Source organism: Salminus brasiliensis, chromosome 20, assembly GCF_030463535.1.
Source record: "Salminus brasiliensis chromosome 20, fSalBra1.hap2, whole genome shotgun sequence".
NCBI classification, from domain to species: domain Eukaryota; kingdom Metazoa; phylum Chordata; class Actinopteri; order Characiformes; family Bryconidae; genus Salminus; species Salminus brasiliensis.
The window spans coordinates 5,673,696-5,694,488 of record NC_132897.1 but is presented as its reverse complement, the minus strand read 5'-3'; the positions used below and the strand labels follow the sequence as shown (position 1 = coordinate 5,694,488).

Genomic DNA, 20,793 nt, shown 5'->3' with positions numbered 1-20,793 from the left:
CAGTTCCTGAGCTAGTTGAGCTCAGTGTGGATAAGGTGAAAAAACTGGAAGGATCGGAGTAATCAGAGTGTGTATGTGTGTGTGTGTGTGTGTGTGTATGTATTCAGGTTGAGGTTAGTGATGCTGATGTGTGTGTATTCAGGTTGAAAAAAATATAGTACCAGCTGATACTAGCATTAAGAGACTCGGATCAGATCAGGGGGGCAAAATACCCTGACCGGGACATCCCCACTATATATGGAAATATGCTGTAAACAATATTCCAATTAAAGATTATACTTAGAACTTTACATCCAACCACTTAGGAACCTTTATTCTTAAGATCCATAATCAGTACCAGAGTTTGTCCTTTGTCCTGCGTCCTCCCTACAAAGCCCCTCAACGAGGGAACACAAGAAGAGCCTGGAGGATTTGGCACCATGGCAACTTGTCAACAAAGTAAATCATTTGGACTTTGTCCCGCCCTCTCTGCTCCCAGCCTCCTGCTGATTGGGGCATGTGGCCTAAAACTCATGGCAGTTAGTGTGTGTGTCAGTCTGGGACAGCCGGCCCACACCAGGGCAACATAACACACTCCAGCCCTGATTTCCTTTCACTCTGAGTGTTTAAGTTGAAGGAAATCCAACACCTGGTTACCTGACCGGTCCCTGTGTTTGATTGAAGCTGGACTTGGACAAAGGATATTCAGCTTAGATTCTGTAATATCCCTAAAAGACCCCCGACCAACACACACCCACAGTATGGTGGTGGGAAAGAAGGTAGCCAGGGAGACACTGCTGCCATCGGTGCATGAGGATGAGGATGGTGGTAATGATGAAGAAGAGCATGTGAGAGAGCTGTTAGGAGGGATTGGGAGCAGGCCGCCCAGCAGACCACGAAACATCTACAGCAGGGGGAGTGTGGACAACCAGGTGAGTGGGCTGATCAGCCATAACATGACAGCACTGACAGGTGAAACACATTGGTGAAACACATTTGTGGACACCTCTTCCAATAAATGCAGTTTCAGCTACTTGAACTTGCGTCCATTGCTGACACAGATGTGCAAATGCATATACACGGCTTGTCTTGTCCCTGTAGAGAAGTATTGCCAATAGGATAGGACTCTCTGGAGCAGATAAACCTCAACATATTGGCCCCATGCTGCCTAATCTCAGAGGTGAGCTAGAGGGGTTATAAGGCCCCCCGACATCCTGACCTAACTAAAAAATACTCATGTCACTAAATGCTATCAAACCCTCACAGCAATGTTCCTCCAAAATCTATTAGAAAGCCTTTTCCTTGGACAGTAGAGACAGTTACTCCAACAAAAGCAGAATGAACTTTTAATACCCTTGCTTTCAGAAGAAATAATACATGAGCAGGTGTCTCAATACTTTTGTCCACTGATTGTAGGCCTATCTGTTAAACTTCTAACCAACTAAACATGCTTCCTCTCGCAGACAGTGGTCAGAGCAAGCAGTCAGAGGTCGAGTGCAGGGGAGATGGCCGAAAATGACAAGGAGGAGGAAAAGGAGGAGGGTGGTGGTGGTGAGGAAGACGAGGCTGAGACCAGTGGTCAAAGCAGTGGAGCAGTTGACGGACAGCACAAAGACGGAGTGTGCTTCAGCACGGATGAAGATTATGACACTGAGCTGGAGCTCGAAGGTTGTGTAGCAAGAGTTCTTATTAAAAATGAAAAAGTGAGAGCGAGAGAGTGAGAGTAAGAGAGAGAGAGAGAGAGAGAGACAGAGAGATAGAGAGAGTGTGGGTGAGCATGTTATGATAGAGGGTGTCAGAAAGCTAAGGGGCAGAGAGTGTGTGGTTGCTGCTCTACAGGGAATAAAACGGGCTAACAGTCATGAGTCATACTTTTGATTTCAGACAGATTCTCTCTCTTTCTCGCTCTGCCTCACTCTCTCATTCTCTCTCTCTCTCTCTCTCTCTCTCTCTCTCTCTCTCTCTCTCTTTCTCGCTCTCCATTTCTCACCTGCTTGTTCTGAAGATACTGGAACACCTACGCAGTCTCCTACATCTACATAAATCACTGGTCTAAACCCACGTGCTATCTCTCTCTCTCTCTCTCTCTCTCTCTCTCTCTCTCATGGCTGTTTATTCAGCTTATTAGAGATGACCATCTGCTGTATTAATGCAGTGTGCCTCTGCATAGCTTAATGAATGGCTTGGGAATTTTCCACATTTATCATAATTGGCCGTCTTAATGGCGAACAACGGCTCGCTGTCGTAGCTGATTTGCCGATGCCACTGTTTCACTTCACCAAGCAGCTAACGGACAGCGCTTCACCAGTAGATCGCCTTCCTGCTTGCATTAGGCAGCCTTTTGGGAGTCTCTTGAACTCTAAGACCTCCTGCGTGGGCCTACACGTCACTTCCTCGTTCCTAGGAACTGAAAACTGTGGTGGTGTACAAATAAAATGGACACACCACATTTACATACATTGGCCATTTTATCAGAAACGCCCACAAATTTGCAAATATAGAAGCTGTGTCCGAAACTGTGCATTATGCACTATATAGTGCACTACTTTGTAACAATCCCACAATGCCCTGCATTGTTATGGAAAGTTATGGGAAACTCAAAATGAGTTGAAGATTAGACTGTTTATGCGACCAGTGTTGCCAGATTGGTGTGCAGGGAAGACATCAGGGCCTCTTGAAAGTTCACTGTGCTGCTTAACTACCCAAGACTTTGATTGGCCTAAAGTTTCTAGGGAGGTTCAACTCCCACATGTTTTGGTTAACCGGGCAGAGACTGAGCAGTTCTGCAGTATAGCTGTACACAAAGGGGGTGAGCAGTGATGCTGCACTGCTTATAAAATACTTTATAAATGATTAATAAACATTATTGATAAAAATCAATTCAACAATTAATTATTAGACCATGTTGGTTTGGTTTACTGTTACTGAAAGCCTGAAAATCACTGTAGCAATCTGGCAACCCTCTAAGCCACACACTCTGCTGTCACCCAGCATTTAGCTCACACACATAGCGATGTGCACTACCTTGTTGAAATCCGTTCTCCATAGACAAACACACTGGTCACTGGCACTGATGTTGTATGAGAAGGCCTGGCTCTGTTTTCCTATATGTCAGGAGTGGCTGGAGTGATGTAAGGAGTGGTGGGAATATGTTCTCTGAAATGATGAATCACACTTCAGTATCTGGCAGACTGATGAATGAACCTGGGTTTGGCAGATGCCAGAAGAACGCCACCCACTGGACTGTGCTGTGCCAACAGTAAAGTCTGGTGGGGAGGGATGATGGCCTGGAGAGTTTGGGTTTGGCCCTTGTTGAGGTGAAGGGTGGTGTTAATCAGTGCTTGAAGTGTGGAAAATAGGCAAGCCAGTTTGCCGGACCTCCACTGGCTGCATAGAAACGTCAATGGTTTGGTTTGGGACCAAAATATCTGCTATTTATTGTGAAAAAGATTCTGTGGCATAAAATGACCTCTCTTAAGTTTACGTAGAGCTTGTCATGTGACTCTGCCTGGTAAAGGAGTCAAGCCTTGCCCTCAGAGCCTTAAGCTGTAGACCACCGATTTACTAGTGTTTAGGAGTGAAGGGTCCAGGATCTCATGACTAACGCTGCAGCAGCAATGCTAACGCCAAGATAGCAAGGTTATCACCATGGTAGTGATGTTGGACGAGGCCGGCAATCAACATGATAGCATTGCTTGGCAAAGCCAGCGGTGGCTGTGTTAGTGTTGCAGGGCAAGGCCGGTGTGGTAACATTGCTAACGCGGCAGTAGTGATGAAGTAGAAGGTTGCAAGGCAAGGTGAGTTGCTAACGCCAAGATAGCATTGTAGAGTCGTCATGCTATCGCTATGGACTGTGACACACACATTAATGTCACGGTATGTCTTCACACCACTTCTCTATACAATACTATTTCAACCAAGGAGACCCGACCTTAGCTTACCTAAGATTGCATCTCCTCTTGGCAGCACAGAGAGCAGTTAGCTTTGTAGTTAGCAGGAAAACATCCTGGTTCACCAAAGAGTAAAATGTGGAAGTAGTGCCAGTACTGTGTACAGGTGCGTACCAGCCCACTTCGAGCATTGGTGTTAATCCAACAGTCTTCAACAACATTGACAGCTGTGTGTTTCTAACCTTGTGGCAACAATTTTGGGAAGGCCTTGACAATGCACAAAGCCAAAGTCCATGAAAACCTGGACCTCAACACCTCTGAGAGTAGCTGGACCATCAAGTTCTTTTCAAAGTCTTGTGAAAGGCCTTCGCAGAAGAGTGTGGCCTTTGAGTGTAGGCCTCAATGAAATTAATGGAATGAAACGTCCAACAAGATGTGATGGTCCACATACTTTTGACCATATGATGTACCTTAGCCTTGAAGCTCCAGTGCAAAACTAAAAGGCACTCTTTTGGGTTAAAGGAGAACCGTCCTGAGGGTTAATGGACTGGTTCACTGAATGTCTGACACTGATTAGTCATCAACATATTGATTATTCTTTGCATATGAATATTTTGTTATAGAAAATGCCATGTTGTCAATATCCCACCTATTGGCATCTACAGCAATGAGATGAAATGACAGATGTCATGTATTCGGTTGTGTTACAGAAGAGAAAGCCCAGTATGATCCCACAGGCCAGGCCCGCTACAGAGAGGTGTGTACGATGCTAGGTGTGATCCCTGTCTCCTACTTCCTCAGAAACATGCACAAAAGCGAGCTGAGCATGGTGCACCACGGACTTGGTCCTCAGGTAAACTCCCGATCTCTGAAGATGTGCGCATCACTACGGAAACCGTGCATGAATAAAGCATAGCTGGGTTATTTTTGCTCACTATTGATCACAAAGATAAATAAACAACAGAAAAAAATGTTGACAACTCTGCTCTGTAGGGTACCATGGCTCTGGCGGTTACCTTGGTAACCAACACCTTCATCTTGAAGCTGAATCTGCGAGATAATTGGATGGAAGGAGTAGGCGGGGCGGCCGTGGCTGACATGCTGAAGGAGAACTGTTACATCACAGGTGATTTTCTGAAATGGATGCATACCTTCTACACACTTGCAGTACTATCCCAGATAGATAAATGAAGCATGGTCCAATTAAAGCAGTTGTGGGTCAGTTCTGGCAATGGAAAGTGCATTGTGAAACTGGTCCAGCTGTAGTAGCCACATTTAAGGTATGTCATGGCACTTAAACTCTGGGCTACATGTGACCCCTATAGAACCTACCATGTGAAAAGTTTTGGCATTTTTATTTTGGGCTAAATCTCATCCAACTGAAGCCAGTAATGGCTGTGGTCCTCAATGTAGTCATCAAAGTATGGCCAGAATTGGGCCATGACCCCAAACCATCAACCACAAACTGGCCTTGTATAGTTAAACCACCTTGCAGGCTTTACCCACCTACAAAAAATTGGTGACCAACTGGTAATCAAGGCTGCACCGTACCGTTCTGCACTGATGCGGACCCGTCAGACTGGATACGGGTTCTTTTTTCATTTACTGTGTTGCTAAATGCTGTGTCCGCTAAGGCTAGCTAAATTCATGAAGTCGTAATTCCTCTATTAACGTTATGTAATCTCATCTCAAACTATGCTAAGGAGGCCGTTTGTAGATGTAGTATCCATATAATGTTGGACTCCACTTAAACTAGTCTGTTTAAAATGAACTCAATGAGGTTTAATGCGAGTATGTGGCGACTTCGGCAAGCAGTTAGCACTATGCTAATGGATCGTATACTTGTGGTCTTGGCATAAAAGTTGTTATACAGTCACAGAATCATGACCATAGTCCAGCACAGCTGTTACACATCAGCTGTTAATACAGAAACACTGCAATTCACGTTAGCTTCCACTAAGGGAGCTGGGCTATGCTAATGCCACGGTCGTGATGTTGGACAAGCCCGGTAGCCGGAGGGCTAACGCCGTGGTAGCGATGTTGGACGAGGCCTGTTGCCAACAGTATTCTAAACTTTATAATGCTACAGTCCATTAAAGTGTACTTGAGGTTGAGGTTGCTTAACCCGTAGGTTGTCTAAACATTCTGTGCACTCCTTTGTCCTTAGGGTCAAAAATAACCCAGAAACAACTTACACTATATGGACAAAAGTATTGGGACACCTGCTTATTCAATGTTTCTTCCAAAGTCAACAATATTTATAAAGAGTTTATCCTGGTTTTCTTGAAGTAACTGTCTCTTCTGTCCAGAGAAGTCTTTCTGCCACATTTTTAGAGCATTGCTGCAAGGATTTGATCCCCAACTACTCCCCAATTCATCCCAAAAGTATTGGATGGAGCACCAATGCCACGTCTGGCATTAGGCACAGTGTCGATAGGTTCATGTTTATCTGCTCCAGAGAGTCCTATCCTATTAGCAGTGCTTCCCTACAGGGACTAGACAAGTTGTGTGTGTGTGCAGGTGCACATTTGTGTCAGCAATGGGTGCAACTTAAAAGAATCCGAATGCATTCTTTAGAAGGGGTGTCCACAAACATTTGGACATATAGTGCTTGAACAGCTTTTTAACTGAAGGATGAACAAAGGCAGTATTTCACATTCTCTTTCTGCATATTTTCTCTGCTGTTAAACATGGTGGCGGGTTCCTAAGTCTCCTGGATGAGATTAAGAGTGAGCCCTTTTTTATTGGATATTCATGACTGGAGGAAGGGTGCAATGCAAACACAGGTATTATAAGTTCATAATAATACAATCATGCATCATATATCATTAGCATCACATCTTGGCATACATTAAGAAGCTGAAAATATGCCTTCTGAGAAAAGCTCGTGAACAAACGTTTGAGAGAAGTCGTGCGGTTGAAGCCGCCTCTTCTGAAACAGGTGAGCACTTCATATGATGGATTTGTCCTGCTGCTTTTTTCTGCACATTACGGCCTGCTCAGTATGTCAGCACATTTAATGAAAGGGCAAGATTGGCTTTATTAGGAGCGGAAAAAAATTCCTGCTCTTGTTTAAATAAGACTCGCACAGCTTCTCACAGCGCTGATCCAGAATTAGAGAACAAAGGTGACTGGTTGGTTTCCGTCACTAAGCAATACTGTACACACTTCAGCTAAAGGCAGCTTTCAGACAGACAGCACTGAGCACAGAACCTGTCAGTCCGAAATCTGATCCTATCATTGATTAGCCATTACATTACAACCACTTACGATGGGTGAAGTGAATAACGTTGAGTGTCTGCTTCCAGAGCACCTGTCAAGGGTAGAGATCTACATATTGGGCAGCAAGTAGAAAAAACCAAATGGTGATGGCTAGACGACGGTTCAAGGTCAGAGCATCTCCAATACCTCAGGCAGGTATTGTGGGGTGTTCCCGGTATGCACTGGTTGTCCAAGGAAGGACACGGTCATGGGTTCCCAAGCCTCAATGATGTGCTCCATGGAGGCTCCACCTCACAATAGGTCTGAGCTGTTTTGGTGGAGTACTTCCTAAAAAAAACTTTAAATAGATGGTTTAGATGTTTCTCATTCTAAAAGAACTTGTGAGGAACCATTCTAACGTTTAAAGCTCTTAGAATTAAATTGATATAGAAGCTTTTGTTGTTGAAGATGTGAAAGTTCTTTAAACCTTTAAAAGGTTCTCCCCACTCACAAATATCAATTTCAGACATGGTCCTTAGATGCTGTGTATGTAAGCCCACGCACCAGATCTTCACTCTACTATAGAACTACTTTGTCATAATTAACATAAATTTTATGGGCCCTAAAATAGAAACCTGAGGGACTCCACAAGATATAAACCAAAAGGAGTTCTTCAGTGGCTTTGGCCAAAGATTTATAGTGTTTCTGCTTAAAACCGTCAAAGTTTAAGTTGTTTAAATATGAAACTAGTTTTACTTATTTTGTTGAGAAGATGGTCATATTTCTTTGGCTATTATTTATGTAAAATATGTGTTTTTTACACATTTATGAAGTCTTCATACATAAAAGATAAGTAAGTGTGTTTGTTCCTGACTCCCTTTCAGAAATAGACCTGTCAGAGAACCAGCTAGGCCAGGATGGAGCCAATGCACTGGCCAGCATGCTGCTGGAGAACACTACCCTGGTGTCCCTCAACCTTTCTGGAAACTGTCTGGAAGAGAGAGCGGCCAGACACCTGGCCGAGGCCCTGAGCAGAAACCAGAACCTGCAGCACCTGGACCTGAGTCACAACCGGCTAGGAGAGGCAGCAGGTACAACCGTGAGCTATGTGGTAGCTTTAGACTCATGCTGAAACACTGATTTCATCTTCAGTAGATAAGAAAACACTCTTAGAGTCACTCTTAGCAAATGTTTAGGGTTTCAGATGCTTTTACAACCTCAAGCCTTTACTGAGGAACCCTTAAAGAACCCATTTTTAAACAGTGTAGTCTTAAGTGCTGCAGGTTGGGATGCAGCAAAGCTCTGGACCCACCAGCCCAACTCTTTCTTTGAGTCACCACAATTGTCTCTTCCATAGCACCCATCGCTCCAAAGAACCCTTATTGGTTCCATTTAGCACAATAACAACTAACCAGTCAACCAACCAGTGTTTAGCTCTTCTCAATTGAACTGTGTGAAAGTGAAGTGAGGAACTCGCGAGGGCTGACGCTTGTCAAGGCCGTCTGTTTCAGGCAGTGCGTCTTGGAAAGCGCTCTAGTCGTTTGCATGCTGCGTAGCCCAGGGCAGGATCATCTGGTGATGGAGACTACGCGAGTGGTCATGAGCGCTTGAAGAACATCACGTCTCCTGATGTATTCCGCCTCATGAATAATGCATATAACAGCGAGGGTTTAATATTTTCAGGCTTGTACATAATGTTGATGACCATGGCCATAAAAGCTCTGCTCAATACGCCTCAGTCCAAACGACAGTCCAAACGACCGTGGAGATGGAGTAAGATGCAGTACTGCAGCAGAACATGGTGCCATGAACACAATGAATCAGACATGCTCTTTTAGATGATTTACCACTGATTTATAAGGCGCTGGTAGAAGGAGACCTTTCCTTGCACTGCTACTGCAGGTGTAGCTTAAAGGGCCCTGGTCATGGAAAATAGGACATGTTTGAAAGAGTGTGTGATTTCAAGTTTCCAAAACAGCCCATTTTAAAATGTGTTGTTTTTCTGATGTCACAAAATCACATCTAAATATATATAGGCCTACTCTTTCAGATCACTGAATCACATTTATGGCATTTAGCTGACGCTCTTATCCAGAGCGACCTACAAGGTTACTGGTATTACAGAGGGGGGTCAGTGTAGTGTTAGGAGTCTTGCCCAAGGACTCTTATTGGTGTAACGCAACGCCACAGTCACCCAGACCAGGAATCGAACCCCAGTCTCCCACATGGTGTGATAGTTCAGTGGCAGGTAGTGGTGTTATCTGTTGCGCCACACCAACCACCATGATATGGTATGCATAGCTCACTAAACCCACACAAATGTCATAATCGGACCAAAAACAGGCGCCGGTAGAAGCAGATCTTTCTCGCCCACTAAAGGTGCAGGTGCACGTATTTGTCACTGTATAGTGTACAGCAAAATGTGTCCTCCGCATTTAACCCATCTGTGGTAGTGAACACACACTTACACTAGTGAACTAGGGACAGTGAGTACACACACCCAGAGCAGTGGGTAGCCAACTCCAGCACCTGGGGAGCAGAGAGGGTAAAGGGCTTTGCTCAAGGGCCCAACAGTGGCAGGTTGCCAAGCCCGGGAATCGAACCCACAACACTGTTGTCAATAACCCAGCGCTCTAACCGCTGAGCCACCACTGCCACTAGCACTGCTTGTGCTGGTGTAAATGAAAGGGTTCATATGGTGGACAATGACATTTTTCTCAGTCTCGCGTTTCGCGTCGACCAGGGCTGCTCAATCCTGGTCCTGGAGATCTTCCACCCTGCAGAGTTTAGCTCCACCCTGAATCTAACACTAACACCTGATCCAGATAATGAAGGCCTTCAGGAGCAACGGAACATTAGAGTCAGATCTCCAGGACCAGGATTGAGCAGCCCTGGTCTAGACTGTGTTGAAGCTTGTAAAGGTTTGAAAAACACTGTTAGCAAAAACAGCCAATTAGAAATGAACATGTTTGTGATGTCACAAGTTGCAACAACAATTCAATACAGCCACCAATCAGACGGCAGAAATGTAGCTCACTTATTTCCATTATAGTTATAAGGAGTATTTTAGACTGCTTCTCAGATTGAGACAAATACACGACAACCCCTACAAATTCCCAAAGTGGACCTCAGGAGGAGACCTTTTTCACCTACTAGCACTGCCTGTGCAGGTGTAGCTGAAAGCGCCCATGTAATGGAAAATAGGACATTTTCTCATCGTTTTTGACAATGTTTGAAAGAGTGTGCGATGTGGTAATCTAGCTAAACTCACACAACTAAAGAAATGCCTTTAAACATTATTTAATCCTTATATAAACATCATATAATTAATAGAAATGCATTTTTTGTGAGGAAAAGGTTAGGGCAATTGAATGTCTATTATTTAAATTTTACTAATAACTTACAAAGGCATGTCTTCCGTTGTATGTGTTTAGTTATATTACCCCAGTATTATCTCAGTATTGTTCAGATCTCTATGTTTAAACATGTGACACAAGCCCTGAGAAAAGGGGCGTGACCGCCACAACCTGATTGGCAGCGGGGCTCAGAGACGACACAAACACAGGGTTCAAGTGACACATGTACCTTTATTTTACGCACCCTCTAACAGTCCCTGCTCACCCTGTGTTCGTCTCTCTTGTGAATGACTGAGCAGGCCCTTTTAGGTTCGTTATCCTGCCCGGCCACGGGTAAAGGGGTGGCTCGCTCCCGTCTCCTCACCGAAACAGTTTAAATATATTTCAATTTTCCTACTTTTTTCACCCGACAGTACAAATCTTAAAACCAGTACAATCTTAAAAACACTGTCATTTTGTGTTTTTAGTTTTAATTTTAAAGGGAGGCTAAACATTTAATTATAGCTGCTTTTCAGGCGTAAACCCACACAAACATCAGCAGTGAACCTCAAACTAAAACAATAAAATATGTGAAAAATGTAGAAAATATTGAAAACTAGATGAAGTTACTTCGGAAACCAGACCTATGAAAGTCATGTATTTATTTATTTATTTATTTAGTTATTTATTCATTCATTCATTGGCATCACAAAAGCAATGCCTTCACAACAGGCTCATTGGGCTTCATGTAAATGCAGTGGTCTTTAGGAAATCACAGAATCAGTGAGTTCAAGACAGGCTGTTTCTGTTTCTGTGTATTTAAGTATAATGTATGTAAATGACCTCTTTTCTGATTGGCCATTTTGAATCGAATGTGTTCTCTTTATAACTGGGTGAGGCTATAGGCTGAACAGGCAGATTTACTCTTACCAAGGACTTTATTTTGTAGCATATAAAGAAAACAAGATGAAATTACTTTGAAAACTTGAAACATGACAGTCATGCATTTATTTATTTATTTATTTATTTATTTTATTTATTTGTTCATTTATTCATTCATTCATTGGTTTTGTGACATCATTCATTAGGCTTTATGGAAATGCAGTGGTCTTTAGGAAATCACAGAATCAGTGAGTTCAAAACAGGCAGTTTCTGTTTCTGTGCATTTAGGAATAATGTATGTAAATGACCCCTTTTCTGATTGGCTATTTTAAATTAAAGGGTTAAAATAATCCTTATAAGTTCAGAGTAAATGGGTGGGGCTAATTTACTTATACAAAGGACTTTATTTTGTAGAATATAAAGAAAAGAAGATTACATTACTTTTGGAAACTTTGGAAACATGAAAGTCATGTGTTTATTTATTTATTTATTTATTTACGCTTACAATGAAAACACCTGGATTACCATGCTCCGCACTGAACAGCTGTCTTTCTTTTGGCATAATTGGGGCCTGAAATGGTCCCATTTGAAATAATAAAAACAGGTGAGTCATTTTTTTTCTGCTAAGTACTGTAGCACCTGTAGCACCTCGCGCTCCGAAAATGTGAGCTATAAATTCATCCTCGCCTCCCCAAAACACTGTCAGTCCTCCCCCTGCGTGCTCTTCTTATGACTAAAGCCTTCATTGAATAGAGCATTTTGTGTGACCGCACAGTAGGCCTGTGTGTTCGCGGAGGATTAGGACAGCCATACAGATCCATAGAGTGGATCTCACATACAGTGAATGACTAAAGATTAGCGGCCGAAGTGTGTTGGGTGGGAGGATTGTAGATATAGAGCCTGCTGGCTACGGCACAATGAATGACAGGAGTGTGAAAATGGACTGATGATGTATATAATTCAGGAAGAAGCCAATATTGCTCGGGAGTCTTCATGTGGAATTATTCTGCGAGCAGGCTGTGATTCATGCATTCACGGCCCATTCCAACTGGCGCCGCTCCCTCCATGGTGCATATGGCAGTATCTTTCTATCTTTTTAAAGCTATCATGCTCCCCTACTGGAGCATATGTTTATCCTTCTACCACCGTGACCGATGAGGAAGTCTAATAAGCGCTGACAGTGTGATATAATGTATGTATATTCAATTTCTCGCCTTATTTTCTTTCATGAGCCTCAGATAATCACATTGCATTGCAAATATTTCATATTCGAGGCACACAAAGACTGCACAACAGTTCATTCTCCTTTATAGAAGTCTTTCTCACTCCTCCTCTCTGTCCCTCTCTTTCTCTCTCTCCTTCTTCTGCCCCCTTAGGGGAAATTCTGGGTGCTGCTCTTGCTGAGAACACAGGATTAAAGTCACTCAATCTGGCCTGGAACTGCATTCGAGGAACAGGAGCCATTGCTTTAGCCAGAGGCCTCGGGGTAAAAGTGATAACTCTTATTTCATGCTCCACAGGAAGCCACTCCGGCCCAGCCATATCGATCAGCCCAATAACCGTGATTAAACACCTAATACCTTAATCCTCGTCAGCTGCAACTGCCAGGACCTAGTTTTTCGTGCTGTGCAATCGAAAACTTTCAAACATCAATGGCTGCACATAGTGGAACTTACAGGAGCCTTTTACTCGCCTGTTCTGTGGTGGCAACCTGGACTGACTGCAGTGTTGCTATTCTGAGCTTTAAGCAATCCGTATCCCACATGCTTCTTGTTTATTAAGTCGACATGTACATTCAGTCAATGGATTGGTTATATGCAAATGCTTTGGTTTTTGGGACATCACAAAAACAATGACTTCAGAACAGACTCTGTAGAGTATATGTATAGGCATAGTATTTTATGACAGTAGGGCATATCAATGCATTGACTTTTATGACATCACAAAAGCAATGACTTCAAAACAGTTTGGGTTGCTATGTGTAGATACATTGGTTTTTATGACATCACAAAGGCAAAGACTTTAAAACAGGCTTTAATGGCTACATATCAATGCATTGTTTTTATGACATCACAAAAGCAGTGACTTCAAAATGGGCTGTTTATGTAAATGGTCCTGTTTCTGATTGGCAATTTTAATGCAAGAGTGTTAAAATACCCATCATGTAATAATGTATAACATGTTACATGTATAACATGTTTTTTTTTTTTTTTGAAGCCTTCAGGCTTTGAAGGCTATACATACTAATGTATTGTTTTTTATGACATCACAAAAGCAGTGACTTCAAAACTGGCTTTGAAGGCTGTATATATTAATGCATAGTTTTTTTATGACATCACAAAAGCCGTGACATCAAAACTGGCTGTTTATGTAAATGGCCCTTTTTTCTGATTGGCTTTAATTTAATTTCATTTATTTTAAAAGCGTTAAAATACTCATAACTTCAGAGTAAATGGGCGGGCTAAGCTGCTATATGAAAGTGCATTGTTTTTTTATGACATCATGAAAGCAATGACTTCAAAACAGGCTTTGAAGGCTATATATCAATGCATTGCATTGACATCACAAAAGCAGGCTGTTTATGTAAATTAGCCCTTTTCTGATTGGCCTTATTCTGCTGGACCACTCAGGACCCACCAAAGACTTTATTAATAATAAAGTGGAAGTGTGAAACTACCCAGACCAAGGTGTAAAGTCACTTTTTAGGGAGATTTGCTCCTAAAAAGTCAGCAGTAATTATCAACATGGGCCCAAATCTCAAAAAGAAATGTTGAATGTATGTCATGAAGAATTACGGCTGTTTTAAGAGCAACGGGACACCCTACCCAGTATTAGTCCAGAGCTCGCTGAGTGTATGTATGTATGGCATTTTCTGAAAGTGTGCTCCACCCAGAGTGCTGGATATGATGAGCAGTTCTAGTAGGTATGGTGTACTCATTAATGTTGGATGTTAATGTTTGAAGGCTAACATATTCTTGCGAGCTGTGGACCTATCCTACAATGGACTCAGCAAAGAGGGAGCAGTGGCTCTGGGTGAGGGCCTGAAAGAGAACAACACTCTGGAGGAGCTTGATGTTAGGTATTTTTTTTATATGTATGACTGAAAGCTCAGTAATTAGGAGAGCGGGATCTCTGCAGCACTGAGTCAGAGGTGTAACTAGTAGTAACTAATTGCATGCACTCAGGTGTATGTACTCAAGTAAAAGTACTGAAGGATATTTAAATTTCTATTATAACATCCCAATTTAGTCTCTGACATTTGGTTTCAGATTCCTTTTTTAGAGATTCATTTCAGTCTGTTGCGTTAGTAGAGCTTCACTAATGCTCATACTCCTCATTTTCAAGTTTCAAAAGTCTCCCAGAAGGGCATAGATCTAAATTAGTTTCTTGGTAACTATGGGGATCTATGCTGGACGTATCTAGAGGTTTTACTGTAGGGATTTTCTGGCACTTTTGACTCATGGTGGTTTTTGATAGGCTACTTTTACTTCTGCCTGTCCCATTACTTTACTGAAGATTAAAACATGTACCTGAGGATGTGTTAATGTTACTCTACCCAACCCTGCATTGTCTCTCCATCAATCCACCTTCATTTTCACTCTGAAGTGTATACACGGTGACCCTCAGTTTATGTAAATGGCCCTTTTTCTAGTTGGCTATTTTAATTCGAGAGTGTTAAAATACCCATCATGTAATAATGTAAGTGCATTGTTTTTTTTAAGACATCACAAAAGCAGTGACTTTAAAACAGGCTTTTAAGGCTATATATATATTAATGCATAGTTTTTTATGACATCACAAAAGCTGTGACATCAAAACTGTCTGTTTATGTAAATTACCCTTTTTCTGATTGGCTATTTTAATTCAAAAGTGTCAAAATACTCATATTCAATGTAGCCGAGCTTTTGCAGTAAACAGAGACTGAAAGAGAATTTACAGTTCATAAAAATGTAGTCAACTAAAATCTGTCAATCAATTAAAAACATTAAACATTAATAATGAGAGTAAATTATTTGATACAGTGAACTAATCAAGAATTAATAGGAAAAAATAAAAATGAAACATATGTAAGGCAATCTTAAAATCTTTTTTTTAAAAGTCATTTTATTTTAAAAAGTGAAAAAATAAAACTAAAATGGAAACTAAAATAAAGCTAAACTGCATAAAATTGCTGAAATAATAATAAAATAATCATAATATTAATAAAAGTAATGAAATTCACTGAAATTAAAATAAGAATAATATGAATAATTATAAAGGATGTCTGGGCCAATACAGGCACATTTTAATGGATATTCCCAGTCTATGTTTTAACCACACTCCTTAGAGCGCCATCTGGTGTCCATACAGTGCCATTAACAGACAATATAGCCCAGCCAGCTGCAGCAGTGCGGATATTCTCAGAAGGTAAATAAGAGAGCTGAGGTTCTGCAGTGTGGAGCTATTTTACAGTGGAACCTGAAAACAGACCATAATATCTGACCCTTTATAAAACTCTCACTGAAACGCTCCGTTTTACCAGCGGGAGAACCGCAAAACCACTCGCTCGCCTTTTCTCGGTTTCTAAACCAGCACTGAAGAGCCCATTCAGAAACCACAGGCCAGAGTGTGTACCACCACTAAGCACACTTACACACACACAGGAAGTGACCTGACTGCTGTGTTGTAAAGAAGCTGGGAGCTGATTGGTCAGGGAGGAGAGTCAGACTGGATTATAAGATATTAAACAACTATAAAAGAGTCATTTTAAGAAAAGTCTCGACTAAACTAAATCTAAATCAGTCCAGAATGTCTGATTATAGAAACTGATACTGAAAATAAAGGGATCTGATTAATCAGAAGCTCATCTGATCTAAACTGTGTGGTATGGGCTGATACTCGGCATTAAGAGACTCTGATTGGATCAGGGGGCAAAATATTGTGATCGGTACATCCCTAATGATAAATAAATAAATAAATAAATAAACTAACCAACTAACCTAGAATAGTAAAGCAGACATCTGGTTTTACCCATATTAACTGTTTTAGCTTTTAAGACTTCCCAAAATTGACCAATCATGCCTTAGAATAAATGCCCCCCCCCCCACACACACACACACAAATCTTGGTCTTTGACACTATCAGCCATGTAAAAGATGTTCCCCTAGACAAAAGTGACCCTAGTTTTTCAGGGTCAGCAATTAAATGGCCTCCTTTGAAGGGGCCTGTCTTGTTTACTTGGCTTGCATCTTTCTGAAGCACCACACGTCATTTCACATCTGTGATTTCTCTCTTTCCGCAGTATCAATCGCATCCCCCCTGAAGGAGCAATCCATTTAGCTGTGGGCCTCAAAGTGAACAAAAACATTCGGATTCTCAAAGTAAGGCGCATGGAGGAAATTGGTTTCTGTAGAACCAGCGGGGGAACTGTCTGAGACAGAGTACTGGGATAAAAGTGGCACGTCGAGTGAAACTTTCAATTAAATCTCAGTGCAGATGTATCAGTTTTCTCTCTGGTAATCTGCTGACAGTCTCTTTTGATTTCCCACCATTGCAGATGTCTCGGAATCCCATGCAGGCAGCCGGTTGTTTTGCAGTCCTGAAGGCCATAGAGGCAAACCCAGCATCTGCAGTGGAGCATCTGGACTTCTCTGTATGAGCTGCTTGCTTGTAGAGCCTTGTTTTTATGTGTCACTGTCATGCAAAACCTTGTATCTCCATTTTTAACTAAGAGCGTTATTGAGGTCAGGTTGTTAGATAGCCAGCTGGTCACAACACCATCCTTCATTTCAGAAAACTAACTGGCATTAGGCAGCATAGTGCCAATAGGTTCATGTTATTCTGTTGCAGAGAGTCCTATTCTATTGGCAATACTTCTCTACAGGGACTAGACAAGCTGAGTGTGTACAATTTGCACATCTGTGTCAGCAATGGGTGCAACTTAAAGTAGCTGAATGCATTCATTAGAAAGGGTGTCCACAAACTTTTGGACATTGTGAACACTGATATGTTATTTTATGTTTATTTTCTTTAATGTCATGAAGAACAAACCAGGGAAACTGGACATGGGTTCAAAGCAGAGGAAGAAAGGGCCCCGCTGGCCTTCTCCATGCCGTGGGGTAAAGTTTAATGTTGGGCAGCTGTGATGAAGACCAATCTATCTGTACATGATTGGCTTAATCAGTGTGTTGTGAGTTACTGAGGACCACTCATTAGCTTGGACAGGTCAACTGTTCATCAGGCTTATCTATGTCTTCCGTCTTTTTCCGTTAATCTTTGACAGACTTGTAGCTTTGATCACTGGCGTATCTCACACATTTGTATATGTCCAAATGTTTGTGGACACCCCACCTAATGAATGCATTTATCTACTTTAGGTTGCACCCATTGCTGACACAGGTTGACACACAGCTTGTCTAGTCCCTGTGGAGAAGTACTGCCAATGGAATTGGCCCTCTTTAGAGCAGATTGACCTGGACCTATTGGCACTATGCTGCCTAATGCCAGGTGTGGGCTAGAGGGGTATAAAGCCCCCCTCCCCCCAGCAACATTGAGCTGTGGAGCAGTGGAACTAATTGTGTTCTCTGGAATGATGATGGTTCCAATGGCTCCATCCAATACTTTGGGATGGTTTGGGGATGAGGTGAGGTGGTGATCATCCAACATCCTGACCTTACTAACGCTAAATGCAATCAAATCCTCGCATCAGTGCTCCTCCAAAATCTAGTAGAAAGCCGTCCTCCCTGTACAGTAGAGACAGTTACTCCAACAAAAGTGAGACAAATGCTTTTTGTTGATTTTGGAAGAAACAGTGAATGAGCAGGTGTCCCAATACTTTTTTTTATTCGTCCATTTAGTGTAGAAGCATTTTGAAAGGGTTCTTTAAAGAACCTCCAGCAAAAGCCTCCAGTGTCTTCCAGCTGATGCACCATGTCACAGAGCCGTTAATGTTAACATGACCATGAGTTCAGTGGTCTTCAGTGGTCTTCTCACTCACCAGATCAGAATCTAATAGAACATCTGTGATGTGGCAGAACGAGAGATTTGCAGTATCAAGGTGCTCCTGAAGAATCAGTGGGAATTGTGTGACACAGGCATGTCAACATGGACCAGAACCTCAAAGGAATGCTTCCAACATCTTGTGGAAGAAGTGCTGTTTGGAGAGCACAGGGAAACCCCACTCAGTAGAGTATTAGTGTTCCTAATAAAGTGCTAAAGCCCCTTGAGTGAGTGTAAAGCCCTGTAAAATACTTTAAATTAAGCACGATCTCATGATCTCTGTGCATTTGAACGAGTTCACAGTGTCACAGTTCATTGTCCTATGATCTCTGCTACTATCATTCTAGGACATCGGTGTGGACCAGGAGTTTGAAGACTTGTTCAACTCCGTCAAGGAAGCCCTACCAAACCTCCAAGTCAAACATGGAGGGAGGATTCGGGCTCTCCGGAAAACAACAAGCTGAGTGGCCTTCAGATGCAGCGTCCGCAAGCTACGCTCTTAAAAAAAATACAGGTGCTTTGAAAGGTTCTTCAAGCAATGCCATTGAAGAGGGCTGCTCAATCCTGGTCCTGGAGATCTACCACCCTGCAGAGCTTAGCTCCACCCCGAATCTAACACACCTGATCCAGATAATGAAGGCCTTCAGGAGCAACTGAACATTAGAGTCAGCTGTGTTGGATCTGAACTCTTCAGGGTGGTAGATCTCCAGGACCAGGATTGAACAGTCCTGCCATAGAGGAACCTGTAACTTATGATGATGGATCCCATTGTCCCGAATAAGAAAACACCGGAGCACTGTGTGCCTAGGGGTCGTGAGTTCAAATCCCAAGCCATTTTGCATTGCCATCAGCAGCCAGAGTCTGAGAGGGCATAATTGGCCACACTCTCTCCCCTCATTACGATTAAGGGATGTTGGACAGCACAGGCATCTGTTGGCTGGTGCGGCGGGGTTGGGGACCCGATGCTTTCCTCAGAGCGAGACGTCTGCCTGGTGATGCCGTATCGGCAGCAGGTTGAAAAGAGGTGGAGGCTGGCTTTGCATGTATCTCTTAGTGTCTGGAGCATTGCTAGTGCTAGGGTGGGTTCATTGGCAGCACCAAATTAAAAAGACGGGAGGAATTAGAGAAATAAAATAATAATAATTAAAAGTAATAATTTATGGAATCAAAAGTGCCACTTTTATTGAATCACTCAAAGAACCCTTTGAAGCACCTTTATATTTTTGAGTCTTCACCACCACCACAATCACTACTGTCTGCAAAAGCATTAGTGAAAGACATTCATGGTAAATTTATTACATCACATATTTCACTATCGCTCAGGTTAAGGTCAGTGAACTGCAGCTATTCCTCTTTAATTTATTCATCAGAGTAAAACAGAAGGAGACGAAGCTCTACTCTTGACATTATAACTCAGTGAAAGGTTACTCAGCGCAGCACCTGCACGGTTTAATGTGAACAGCTGTTGAACACAACAATGTTCCCATGCATGGGCGACTGCGCTGAAGACGTTTCTAACCTCAGGTGTGGTTCTAGCATATGCCCATCCATCTTTGGGCTGTTCTGCTTTTCAGGAACGGTTGACATTGAGCAAGGAGAACATTTATGCAAAGGTAAATAATGAAATGAATACAAATAAAAGCTGAGCGTTGAAGATTTCATCATTTGTCATTTTTTATTTCCTTAGCAAGAAAGCAATTTTCACCCATGCCACACAATTCTAAATGCCACTCAAATTAATAGTAAGTTAATAATAAGGCCTTTGACAATGTATGATTTTAATTATGTGGGATTTTAATTATTATTAATGACCACTGTGGCATTATACACACTGATCAGCCATAACACTGAAACCACTGACAAATCAAGTGAATTACAGTGAGACCTGTCAGGAGGTGGACTCTATATATTGACAAGAACCAAAAACTGTGACGGCTAGACGACCGGGCAGAGCATCTCCAACACATTAGGCAGGTGTGTTGTGGGGTGTTCCCACTATGCAGTGGTCAGTACCTACCAAAAGTGCTCCAAGGAAGGACAACTTTTGGCCATGGGCACCCAAGACTCATTGATGTGATCCATGGAGGTCCAACTTCAGAGCCTACAGGACGATTTAATAGATCTTAGTCTCAGTTATTCTCAGTGTCTAATATGACAGGGTGCCTTTAGAGGTCCCGTGGTGTCCTCTAGTACCTTGCCGAATGAGGAACGAGGGGGAATTACTTTGTTTTGGTTTTAATGTTATGGCTGATCTGTGAATGTGAAACTTAGATATGTTAATTATCTCTGTTCTGACTGGCTGCCTTATACTGTGCTTTACTGTGCTTTACACTGTGCTTATAAATAAATACATTATTTCAATTAATAAATATTTTAATCAGTTGATCACCTTCAAAACCTTACTGATTTGATTTTTCACTATTTAAGCTTAATAAATGCAATTTAATTTAATTATCAGTGTGAACTGGTTTAGCTTAGCTTAGCTTATTTTATCTTAGCTTAGCTTATGAGGCATTTGCCCCAACTAA

General features: G+C 42.2%; 1 protein-coding gene across 3 annotated transcripts; it reads left to right on the top strand.

The window, feature by feature from the left end:
- The first annotated feature begins 571 nt into the window (after nucleotides 1-571).
- On the top strand, nucleotides 572-19,989 carry lrrc74b (leucine rich repeat containing 74B). Of its 3 annotated transcripts, XM_072665151.1 has the most exons (11): nucleotides 901-911; nucleotides 1,081-1,159; nucleotides 1,443-1,647; nucleotides 4,580-4,722; nucleotides 4,863-4,995; nucleotides 7,955-8,161; nucleotides 12,664-12,773; nucleotides 14,251-14,366; nucleotides 16,569-16,647; nucleotides 16,824-16,919; nucleotides 18,613-19,989. In XM_072665151.1, exons 3-11 carry the CDS (start codon nucleotides 1,485-1,487, stop codon nucleotides 18,727-18,729), a joined length of 1,164 nt encoding a protein of 387 aa, XP_072521252.1. In that variant the 5' UTR covers nucleotides 901-911; nucleotides 1,081-1,159; nucleotides 1,443-1,484; the 3' UTR covers nucleotides 18,730-19,989. The 3 variants fall into 3 exon arrangements, with proteins under 3 accessions (XP_072521250.1, XP_072521251.1, XP_072521252.1); XM_072665149.1 differs by lacking the exon at nucleotides 1,081-1,159 and having other exon boundaries at nucleotides 572-911; XM_072665150.1 differs by lacking the exons at nucleotides 1,081-1,159; nucleotides 18,613-19,989 and having other exon boundaries at nucleotides 572-911; nucleotides 16,569-16,707; nucleotides 16,824-16,883.
- The last annotated feature ends 804 nt before the right edge of the window (nucleotides 19,990-20,793 follow it).

Excerpts from the sequence above, each read along its gene's own strand:
- lrrc74b (XM_072665149.1), top strand. The coding sequence starts at position 741 with ATGGTGGTGGGAAAGAAGGTAGCCAGGGAGACACTGCTGCCATCGGTG. Across the intron at positions 912-1,442 it reads GGGGGAGTGTGGACAACCAG|ACAGTGGTCAGAGCAAGCAG; the intron begins GTGAGTGGGCTG and ends TTCCTCTCGCAG. Across the intron at positions 14,367-16,568 it reads CTGGAGGAGCTTGATGTTAG|TATCAATCGCATCCCCCCTG; the intron begins GTATTTTTTTTA and ends CTCTTTCCGCAG.